Source organism: Arachis duranensis, chromosome 6 (genome assembly GCF_000817695.3).
Source record: "Arachis duranensis cultivar V14167 chromosome 6, aradu.V14167.gnm2.J7QH, whole genome shotgun sequence".
Lineage (NCBI taxonomy): Eukaryota > Viridiplantae > Streptophyta > Magnoliopsida > Fabales > Fabaceae > Arachis > Arachis duranensis.
In genome coordinates, this window is record NC_029777.3 from 86,284,832 (window position 1) to 86,297,372 (window position 12,541).

Here is a 12,541-nt window from a genome sequence, read left to right on the forward strand (position 1 = left end):
TTGTGGTTGCGTGAAAGCTGAAATGGAGTTAGAGTTAGAGATTTGGAGATTTTGTTACTAGATTAAAGGGTAAACTAGTAAAAAGAAGTATTACTGTTCGATTTGATTTCTGCCAAGCCAACTGAAAACTAAATCGAACCGATCGATTTAATTAAAAAAATAAAAAAAAAATTAGTTTTTTGATTTTTAATTCAATTGTTAAAAATTTTGATTCCATTTTACAATAAATTTCGATTTCATTCGATAACTTACACTCCTATTGTTTCATAGCTCTTTGTTTTAATAAATTGTTTAATAGTCAAAGCTATTTGCTATTAAGTTGGTTAAGGTTAGCCATCTTCTTTTTGTAAACTTCCTCTCTATTATAGTAATTTGTTGTCTGCTTCTTGTTTTAATTTGTTCTTGAATTGTTGATATAGAAAAAATTGTATGGTAATTGATGGGTCAAAATGGCAAATAGATGGATCGGATGAATATTGGATTGGACCATAACCATATGGAGATCCAAAAAGAAAACAAACCATTGTATCATTTTGATTTCTTAGAAAATTGTTAAAACATTCAATAATATTAAATAATTCATTTTGAGTTAATTTTTTGAGTTAATAATATTGTTGTTGATTGTTTAATTTTTTAAATCATTAGATAAAATTGTAAAATTTTAAAAATTATTGAATTAAAAAATTTAAAATTATATATTAATTTTTTAATAATTTTATTTTATATTTAATTAAATCGATTCAATTACAGTTTAGTCCGGTTAGATCATTAAACTATTAAACTAGAGGCCAACGATAAACAATAACTCCCCCAAACACAAAAGAGCAACTCTTCTCAAAATCTCAAAAGATGCTGAATTAGAATCCATTCTAACTAAGGATTCTTGTGGTATTATTTTTCAAACAATAGTATAAAAGGTAATTATTTTTAGACTTATTTATAAACTAATATAGTATATAAAGGTGAAAATTCAGACAATTAGTTTCATGTAAAATTGTAGCTAAGAGCTTTTAAATAATTTAACATATTTAATTAAATTATCATTTAACAATTTTTAACTATCAACTTCACATAAAATTAACTGCAATTGCATATAAATTAAAAAAATTAGAAGAATAAGAAAAGAAAAGAAAGAAGAGAATAAAGAAATTGATAATTATTACATGGGATTTAACTCATGAAAAGCAACCAAGGTCTTGAAAATTTCATATATAAGCCTTGCCTCAAAAGCATCACCAGAAAAACGCATAGAAAATTGACGAGGCTTTGGGATCCTTTTCCCACCAAACACAACATTATTCTGAGTGTTCAATGATCCTATGTTGCCGGCTAACCTTAACATGAAGTTCATATATACATTCTTAAGCTTAATCAACATCTTCAAATTAAAGGTGATCTAATTACCCATCTAACCTTTGGAAGTGTTCTTATCCTCCAATAATACTTTCTAGGCCTTCTTTTCAACCACCTTATGACCTTTGTTTCCTTCCCCGCTGCCGGAGCTGCCACGTTGGTAGCAGCGCCTCCTCAAGTAGCTCTTGATGCCGCCGTAATAAGTTGGCTTAGATGACAATAGTGACTCAGTTTCCATGTGTGTTTGTGAAGTGAATAAGGGAAAGAAATGAAGTGAAGTGAATATATATAGAGTAGTTAGTGTTTAGATATTAGGCATCGTTGTATAATAATAATAATAGAGAATTTAATTTAAGAGATTAATTTTATAAAGTAGTTATGTGTATGTGTGAATAAACATGACCAACATTATGTTGTCCATGTATGTTTTTCTGAAATATTCTCTCCCTTTGTCTACCAATAATATTGTGATGGGTGTATTATTTGATCTTGACTAAATTGTTAACCTCTAAATTTTATTATTTAAAATTCGGTTTATCTAACATAATTTATGTTTTCGACTAAAGATATATGAATGATTATACATAGAATTTATAAAAGATTAAGTTTGGGTTGAAAGACAATTTTTTTTATTCCAATCAAATAATAGAAAATGATTGTTTTTTGGTCGAAAAATTAAATAAATAAAATAAAAGAATTTTATTTTATTTTAATTTTTGGTGAAGAACTAATTAACATGGATGGGTAAAGATAAACCGGACATCGAATCGTCCTTGGCATGTCTCCTACTTTAGAGTTTAGACAACCTATTCTACATTAATTTAATTTTTTGTGTCCGTAAGCTAAGCACGAATGAAGATTTTATTTTGATTTACATGTAATTAAATAATTAGCTTTTAAAAAGTTTAAGGCTTGAAAATGTTGTTATGGGGTCCTTAGCCACAATAGAGATTTTGTTGTCTAGACACAGACCCTGTTCCTCGTATTTGGGCACATTAAAAGACAAACACAGTAGAAAGGACCGTCATATAAAACCATAACATCCTTAATTATTATAATACGTTAATTTGTTATAAAGTTTAGGGTTTTTGATATAGTAAAAATTTATATACAATTAGTTATTTTTATGTGAAATTTATAATTATTAATAATAATTTAGTTAAATTTATTAAATTAGTTAATTATTAATTTTACGATTGGCCAAATTTTGCTACAAAATTTGTAGATAATAGAAGATTGAATGAGAAAATAATGTATTATCGTATCTAAAATCATATCAAATCTTAATAAGATATATTTTAGATCATATTAAATCTCAATCAAATAATTTTGTATGTAGTTTCCCATAATATATTGTGGATAATATTTTATCTATTATTCTTCAAATAATGATTGTTACTTATTGTCTAAGTTATTAAGATAAAATACATATATATTCTTTATACTATTAATAATAAATCAAGATTAGTTTTAATCTACTGTAAAATTAAATACGTGAATTAAAGAATAATTTGAATTTGATTTCCTAAAATAATGAGTATATATGATATCTCTAGTAACTAATTAAGATAATTTCGATTATTATTATCTCATTCTAATGACCAGAACTAGCACGGAAATGGTGACACTAAACATACATATCCATAAAACAGTTAATTACATGTAACTATATTCAAATTTCATAATTATTAAAATAAAAATAGAATGTATCTTAAATTAATAATAAGATTTGATATACAATTTATACACTACATATGTCAATATTTTATTATAAATAGCAGTATTAGGCGTGATAATTTTGTCACACTTGGTTAATAATATTCTTAATCTTTATTTCTATTAGTAAGTTAATAATAATACAATGGCCAACAAAAACTACTCACTTCACTTGGTTCTTATCGTGACTTGCATTGCTATCATGACTGCGGCAGTGGCCGGAATGCACACGATAACAAAGACTATATCTTCGCCATCATGCAATGGGACGATAAGGAAGTGCATGGAAGTAAAGAAGGAATTTGAGATGAATTCAGAGAGCAACATGGAGATATTTAAATCAAAGAATAAGGTAATAGGAAACGGTATAATGGGAAGGAATGGAATTCCATGCTCGAAGAAAGATAATACCACCAAAAATTGTAGACCGAGTCTTCCTGCCAACCATTACAAATTACAATCGTGGCTGCAGTGCCATTAATCGATGCAGGGGTGGTGGTGGCTCTACCCATGATTAAATTATTCATCATCATCTTCTTTTTTTTCTTAATTATTTATTTAGTTATCTAGCTAGATTTATGGTTGTTCTTTGTATATTCATTTTGATTTTTTAGGACCCATTATTAATCGCTATTAGTAATAGTTTGTTTTATATAGTAGTAGTGTTATGATTTTACTTGTTTCGATTTAGTTTAATATTCTATGTAAATATAAAAAGTTTAATAAAATAAAAAAAGAAGAGGAGTCTCCTAATTTAACTTGTTTTTTATGTTACCATTTAGTCTCTCTTAACTTACTCTTATTGTTATTTTCTTTAGCTTTTGTCTTTGATTACTTATCCATAGAAAAATTTCTAATTTTCTATTAATAACGTCACTCTTGTATTTTTTTTTTCAGTCAATATGTTATTTTTGTTCAAAAGCTTAGATGTTCGGTTACTATTATTAAACATTTATCTTTTCTCAGCCTCCTTTTTTTTGTATATAGAAAATTTAGTGATATTCCAACAAAGACTTTACAATTATTTTCATAAGGAGATATTTTATTTTGATCATTAAATAATAAATTGTAAAATTTAATTTTAGTATATTATAATAGTGACTAATATATTTAGTGAAAAAATAAAAAGTGATAGAATAAAAATTTAGTTAGTATTAGTTTTAATATTAATCCAATATAAGAAACAAACATGTAAATATGTAATATGTATTCTAAAAATTTAAATAAATTATGATAGAATTAATAACCACAACAAATATTAAAAAAAAAACTTTCCCTATGAGTAAGGAAGGATTACAAACTTGTGGACACAAATATGCCCATATTAGGCCAAAATTATAGTCCATGGTTTATTATAATAGTTAATTTGTTATAGGGTTTAGGATTTTTGATATAGTGAAAATTTATATGCAATTAGTTATTTTGATGTAAAGTTTATCATTATTAATAATATTTTAGTTAAATTTGTTACATTATTTAATAATTTTTAATTATTACTTTTACGTAAATTTTCACATTTTCATATATTTTATATAAAGATAAAAATTTAGGTGTAATTAATTTTATGTGAAGTTGATAATTAAAAGCTGCTAAATAATAATTTAGTCAAATATTTTAAATTATTTAACAACTTTTAATTATTAATTTCACATAAAATTAACTACACTTGAATTTTCATGTTATAAGAAATGTTATATACTTTCATGCGAAATCCTGCACTTTCATATTGTTTCATGTCATGTACAGAGACACAATTAACTACATATTTCATTGTAGACTTTTGTGCATAATATAATAATAACATATGAAAGACTTTAAAAGGGTATAATAATCACATACATTTACAGTTCAAGTAAGAATTTGTTGAATCAAATTAATTATTATATTATATATGTTTCCACGTGAATGAAGCACAAATTAATTAGCAGTAGTTTTTAATGTAGCAAATGCAATTTTAAACTCTCATTAAAAGATAGACTAGCTCATAACTTTACTTTTATTCTGATTTAATTTTCTACATACTCTTCTAGCTAGCAACACATAATTGATAGTTTTCTTCAATATTAATAAAAGTGTAGCAAAAAATGAAAAACAATGATACCTTAGACAAAGGCTACGTTTTTTAGGTTTTAGAAACACTTTTATAAGAAATGTCTATACTAATATTACTTATTTTCAAAAGTTACGATCAAAAGTTATATTTTTGGCCTTTGAAAATAGGGTGCATCTTTTAAGTGATATTGTTTAGGATCAAAAATGACCTTTTTCAGTTTCCATACTTACTAAAATAGGCTACACTACTATACTTACTAGAATAAGCTATACTACTGCATCATTTTTAAAGCGTAGCCACATTGTATACTATAACTACTCTATAAAAATGTAACATTAGATCCCTCATTGTTTTTTTGTTTTTACTTATACATAATATTCTAATAATTTTTTGTACAATATAATATTTAGTAATATAATTACATATATAATTCTGTATTTTTAATTAAATGAGTTAAATATTATAACAGAAAAATAAAATACATAATTATATTAAATAATTTCTTTAAATAAAAAAATTATTTATAAACAAAATATATTTATAATGAATCAAAAGTATTGGAATGAAGTTAATTTTAAATATTCATACATCTCACACTAAATTAAGCATAGCCATACCAAAATAAACATGAGACCACTTAAAATTTACCACTAATACTCTGCGAACAACTAAAACATTATATCCTACATAAATATCTTCTAATAAAAGGCATTAGTCAACCATACATGTATCCATTCCTAACACTATTCCATCTTAGCCAATAAATTAAACCACAATGATAAATTAACGTCCTCAATATTATCCTACATAATTATATAAAAAAAATAATTAAAAAAATATTATAATGACATTTGCAATTATAAAAATTAAAAAATCAAACCGAAAATTATTAGAAACCAAACTGACAATAGTTGTGTAAATTAAGAATCAATGTAAAATGAGACATTTTTTTTCCCATTTATTATAATTCTAGGCAAAATAAAATAAAATAAAAAACACTCAAAAAGCTAGGTAGCGTAAAGATTTCTCCACTGGAATATCATTTGGATAGGGAAGGTAATTTTAAGTATTTTATGTTAGTTCTGTTTTGCCCACCAAATTAAGATCTAAATTCAAGAAAAACTCTAACATGCAAAGGAATTGAAATACTCCACTTCTGTTCAGCTGGCACAACTAGCAAGAAACTAGTAAACAGGTTAAATATTGTCAAGGGTAATGTTCAATGCATACCTCCTTATGCGAATAAGAACTTGATGGACTGATATTAGCGAATGTTATCCTCTGTTCCCGGATTCCAATTGTATATTAGCCAGTAGCATCCATAAATCTTCTATCTGCCATCTCTTTCAGTCTTTTTTGAACATCAGCAGGTTGGAGAGCTGATGAGTGCTGCTGTCAAATATATTACATCCTTTCCTCCCATTTTCATTCCAACAACAATATGGGTACCAAAGGTCTCAATAAACCTGGGATACTGCGAATGGAACTAGTTGACCATTGTTTCAACTTTCAAATGAAAATATAGTTAAAGATAAATAAAAACAATTAGCATAATAGAACTAAGTTATTTTTTTGGAGAGTCAGCCCAAGTTGCACCCTGAAGTTAGTCTCAATGTGTAACTTAGAGATTACAAACTAAATGATAAGAAGATTACAGATCCAACTCAATCCTAATTTGGTTATCCTAAGTAGAATAGCAAAACAGCTTTAGCATTATCACTGAAATATAAATCCCAACACAAATAATTTGAAAACTCCTCTATGGAATTGATAAGGATTTATATTCAGCTACAGCTAGAATTCTTTCTATCTTATATATACATAAAATCTTAATATAACGAAAGCCAAAGGCCCATGAAACCTATAACAATTAAAAGGTTAAAGAATATAATAGGAAGTGATAAAACATGTCCAAGAGGTCAAAATTAAAATTCAAACAATAACATTTTGTTCGGCATCAAAATTAAAAAAAAAATTTACCATTTGAGAGCTTCTTTTACCTTGCTAATTCAGGTGGGTCCCAAGCAATCATCGGGTGAAGCAACATTATAAACCTGGGTTGCTCATTACCAAATTTTGGCCATCAAATCTCAGTTTCAATAGAACTATAGTGTAATGGTATTAATGCAACAATGCCTACCTTTGACCTAAATCTACTTGGTAACCATAAAGAACTCAACTCAAAATTTGAAGTAGCGTGTATTATACTCTGCAACAGGCCTTTTAACTTTGTAAAATTGTCAGCATTCTCCTGCAAAGGCATCAAAAGTAACAGTGTGAATAATAATATGCATCCAAGTTACATTATTAAATTAAATCAATAATTGAAAAGTAGGTTGGTGCGCATAGAATATTTTTTAAAGCAGTCCCAGACATCTTCTACTATAATGTTTTGTTTACAAACAACAACAACAACAACAAAGCCTTGTCCCACTAAGTGGGGTCGGCTACATGAATCAAACGATGCCATTGTGCTCTATCATGTATCATGTCTACAGAGAAATCGTTTACATGTAGATCTCGTTTGACCACCTCATGGATGGTCTTCTTAGGTCTTCCTCTGTCTTTCGCCCTTTGTCCATCTTCCATCTCATCCACCCTCCTGACTGGATGTTCTATCGGTCTTCTTCTTACATGTCCAAACCACCTGAGACGCGATTCAACTATCTTTTCCACAATGGGTGCTACTCCAAATCTCTCCCTTATATCTTCATTCCTTATTTTATCCAATCGCATATGACCACTCATCCATCTCAACATCTTCATCTCTGCCACACTCAGCTTATGTTCGTGCTCCCCTTTAGCCGCCCAACACTCCGTACCATACAGCATAGCCGGTCTTATGGCGGTGCGATAGAATTTACCTTTAAGTTTTAAAGGCACTTTTTTGTTGCATGTAAAACAAGATGCACTCTGCCATTTTGACCAACCTGCTTGGATCCTATGATTTACATCTTGTTCAATCTCTCCATTATCCTGTATGATACACCCAAGATACTTAAAACTTTTAACTTTTCTTAAGGTGTTTTCTCCAATCTTCACCTCTATATTGGGGTTTTCCCTTCTTAAACTGAACTTACATTCCATATATTCCGTCTTGCTACGGCTTATGCGCAGACCATACACTTCTAAAGTTTCTCTCCATAGCTCCAACTTCTTATTTAAGTCTTCCCTTGACTTTGGTACCCTATCATACGCTTTTTCCAAATCAATAAACACCATGTGTAGATCCCTTTTATTACTACGATACCTCTCCATCATCCTTCTTAATAGGTATATCGCTTCAGTGGTAGATCTTCCTGGCATAAATCCAAATTGGTTCTCTGTTACTTGTGTCTCTTTTCTCAACCTCCGTTCTATCACCCTTTCCCATAACTTCATAGTATGACTCATAAGCTTAATCCTTCTATAGTTTCCGCAACTTTGTATATCCCCCTTATTCTTGTAGATAAGTACCAAGGTACTCTTTCTCCACTCATCAGGCATCTTCTTTGACCTTAAAATCTCATTAAAAAGTTTGGTTAACCAATTGATGCCTTTTTCTCCAAGACCCTTCCAAACCTCAATCGGGATATTATCAGGTCCTACTGCCCTGCCATTTTTCATCTGCTTTAGAGCCTCTTTTCGTTTCTTGTAGGCACATAATGTTAATTTTCCTCCTTGTCATGGTGTCCACCACCTCCATGGACTTTCCTGTTAGAGTGCCTATGTTCCATGTCCCAAATCTCAACCTTCTGTCGCTTCGACCTTTACCTTTTACTTTGTGAACTAGCTTATTTACCTTCATCCGTTCACGAAAACGCGAGAATCCTTGCTCATTTAACACTACATCCGGGCACCGATGCAGCGGCTCTTGCTTTGACACCGTACTCGAGCCATACGGCGCGTTGCTTCCGGGCAACGACCTAGCTTTAACGCAATAATGTCTTTGATTCATGTCATGGGGGTTCGGCTATATTTTTATGTTGGTTGCCGAAGACCTAACACAACCCTCCTCCTTTATCCGGGCTTGGGACCGGCTATGTACCGCAAGTGTAACATAGGCGGAGTTACTATAATGCTTTGTTTAATTCATCAAAAATAAAACCTGGAACGAAGAGTTTGACAATTTGCAGAAAGCAAGATAGAGACATTGAAATACCTGTGACATTGTTTCTCCAAAGAGACTCCACTTTTTCTCTATCTGATTATGCCAGAATGATTAACAGAAGAAGAAATTTTCAAATTAGCACTCGCAGCACACTGCATTGTTGTGATACTCTCTAAATAGAAATTGTCATAGAATAGAATAAAGAGAAGAATTCTATATATCTCATACCTAATCATCACTATCAAAATCATACTCACCTTCGAACTAAAAGTGAGAGCGAGTTAGAGAATGAGTGAAAACAGGTTAAAATATTTCAAATTCACTCTGGCAAGTTATGATCAGATCATCAGAGAGTAGCATGAAAGTCAAGTTATGACTACGTAAACCAATCTATCAATAATTATTTCATGATATCTATCATAAATTTATGCCATTCAGTATGTAATTTAATCCATAATAATCCGTTTATCCCAAGAAAGTAATACAGTTCCTCAAGAATAACACTAATAACAACTACCAAACCTGCTGGTACTTGGTTTCCAATGAGAGAATAGCACTAATAACAACTAACAAACCCTAACAAAGCAAGATGCAAAATAATAAAGCAAAATGCAAAATAAAAAAGCAAACTCTAACATAGTAAGAAGCAGAAATTACAAAAGATTGTAGAACCCCAAATATCAGAACAACAAATCCTCAAAAAAATTGCAAAACCAGAAAAATTCATACACACCTTTGATCTCTGTTCATTGCTAATGTCTCGGTTCATCGTCACTACCATCTCAGTTCTCCATCGCGGTTCGTCATCATCAAGGCCAACTTGACATTCTTCACTCTTTTTCGTTACTGAGAACAGAGAATGAGCGGTTTTGACCGAGACCGACTGAGTGGTTATGAGAGGGATAGAAAGATTCTGAGACATTAGAATGTGGAGCCGGAGTGGCGAGTGGTGGTTTCGGTCACATGTTCGCATCTCCACCCCATATCAGTCACCGTCGCAGCTCGCCTCGCCTCCTTTGTTCTGTTGCTTTCTACCGGTCGTGGTTCCGTTACTCAATGCCACCCTGTCATTAGCCATCATCTGTCCAGTGCCGGTGCCATAAATGAGTGTTGAGAGATGAGAGTGTTTGGTTTTGGAGATAAAAGGGCAAGGGTTTCAAGAGAATTAAAAAGGGAAAAGGGTTTTTACTTTTTAGAGATATCAGAGTAGTTTCAGAGAATTAGAAGGGGAAAGGGAAAAGGTTTTGCAAGATTAAGGATCACAGGTTTGTCAAGAAGAAGGGCAAAAACGGCGAAGAAGGTAAACTCTGATCTCTGAAGGAAGGAGAAGGGCGCAGGTTTATGAAAGAGAAAAATTCATTAAGCTTATAGCGCGTTTAGATTAGGAAACGTCTTGTAAGCGTACCCAAAACATAACCATCAAGATAAGGCTATGCACATATTTTTTAAGTAATGTCATAACTATGTTTATTATTCTTCTATAAAATGGTAACTCTATTCTATGAATAAGTTACGCTTTTTAAATGTAATTTAAAAAGTGTGACTGAATGGATATTTTTCTTGTAGTGTAATAAAGGGGCATGCATGAACAATGTTGGTTTCAAAATCTAACTAAGATAATAAAGTATAAATCCCAATTGAACAAAGTATCAATTTTGTCTCCAATGTTAATGTTTTAATCGTTCTATTTAAGTCCCTAACATTTTAAAATTGACTTAATATTGTCTTGCCATTAAGGATCCGTTAACAGAATTGACGGCGGGACAAATTGAGAAGATTTTGAAACATTAGGGACTTAAACAGGATGAAAACGTTGAAGACAAATATATTTGTATATACATACATGTGTGGTTTAATTTATTTTTAATGTGTATTTATATTCCGGCATGTATTTTATACTGGTGGCTGATTTTGGTGTACATGTAGCATAACCCAAAAGTTAATTTTTAAAAGATGACTTTTTAAAAGTTGTAGCATTTATATTTGGTAAATTAAATTAAAAATAACTTTCAATAAATACAAGCAACAAAAATGGTGTTTGGTAAAATAGCTTTTAAAACTTAAAAATACTATTATAGACGTAAATACAAATATTAAATTTAAAAATTAATTAACATATGAGATTATATTAGACTTTTAAATTTTGAAAAGTATAAGCTAACTTTGAAAAGCTCTATGTATCCTGATCATTTAAAAGCTGCAAGCACATGATCTTTTTTTATTTACCAAACAAAAAATGAGGAATTTGAGCTTTTAAAAAGTACAAATACCTCTTCAAAAAACTTTACCAAACTAAGCATTAGTCTCTCTTAGCTTACTCTTATTGTTATTTTCTTTAGCTTTTGCCTTTGATTACGTAGGGTGTGTTTGATAAACATATTGAAAGCACAAGAAGCACGTTCAATCTTTTTAAATGCTGTAATTTTTGTTTGGTTAACTTGTTTTTCTCTAAACAAACATGATTTTGGATTTAAACTCTCGTTCACTATAAGCAACAAATTGCAACTTTTTGCGTTCACTTAATAAATTAAAAAATTAATTAATATTCTATCTATTCTACCATTCAATCTCATTTACAATAAAAGATACAAAAAATAATCATCAGAGTTCTTGAATTTTTTTTCATGACTATACTTTACAAACAAATATTTTTTTAATATTATTATTACTCTTTGTTAAGTTTTAATTTTTATTAATTTTTTATTTATTTTTCTTGTTAATAGTATGAATATTTTTGTTTAGAATTTTTTTATGTTCACTTATGTATTTTTATTTTTTTAATAAAATTTTTAGTATTCATTGTTGATATAAATTATTTTAATCTCTTTTATTAATAAGTATTTTTTATAGAACTTTATTTTTTTATTTAACTTTGTATATTTTTAACTATATGTTCTTAAATTAGTATATATTTTATTTATTATGGTTAATCTTTATAATATAAATTTCATTATAAAAATATAATTAAATACAAAAAGAATACTAAAGAAAAGTACTAACAAATTATAATTAAAAGAGTACTAAATTTTAACACATAAATTTAAATTCTTTTCAAAAGAAATTATAGTCAAAGAGTATTAAAATAATATAGTTTTGAATAATATAAATTGATATCTTTTTTAATAATTTTTGTTTAAACGTAATTTTAAATGATATAATACAAGTTATATTTATTTTATTATAATCTATTTTAATACAAAATTACCAAACATAAATTACGTTAACACCAGCTCACTTTTTATCAAAATCAAGTTTGTAAAATTAATTTTATACAAATTATTATTTACAAATTCTAATCCAAACACATATTTGATGTCCATTGAAGAATT

The 12,541-nt window shown here is 29.0% G+C and overlaps 1 protein-coding gene and 1 pseudogene across 6 annotated transcripts; both read right to left on the minus strand.

The window, feature by feature from the left end:
• Positions 1-1,159: 1,159 nt before the first annotated feature.
• On the minus strand, positions 1,160-1,591 carry LOC107494443 (uncharacterized; annotated as a pseudogene).
• A 4,626-nt stretch (positions 1,592-6,217) lies between these two features.
• On the minus strand, positions 6,218-10,564 carry LOC110273227 (uncharacterized). 6 transcript variants are annotated; one of them, XM_052251309.1, is made up of 5 exons: positions 9,946-10,564; positions 9,264-9,305; positions 7,263-7,373; positions 7,123-7,176; positions 6,218-6,596 (listed from the first exon to the last, which is right to left on the minus strand). In XM_052251309.1, the coding sequence occupies exons 1-4, from the start codon at positions 10,183-10,185 to the stop codon at positions 7,132-7,134; spliced, it is 438 nt and encodes a 145-aa protein (XP_052107269.1). In that variant the 5' UTR covers positions 10,186-10,564; the 3' UTR covers positions 6,218-6,596; positions 7,123-7,131. The 6 variants fall into 6 exon arrangements, 4 of the variants coding, with proteins under 4 accessions (XP_052107269.1, XP_052107270.1, XP_052107268.1 ...); XM_052251310.1 differs by having other exon boundaries at positions 7,103-7,176; XR_008000474.1 differs by having other exon boundaries at positions 7,123-7,373.
• Between the last annotated feature and the right edge of the window lie 1,977 nt (positions 10,565-12,541).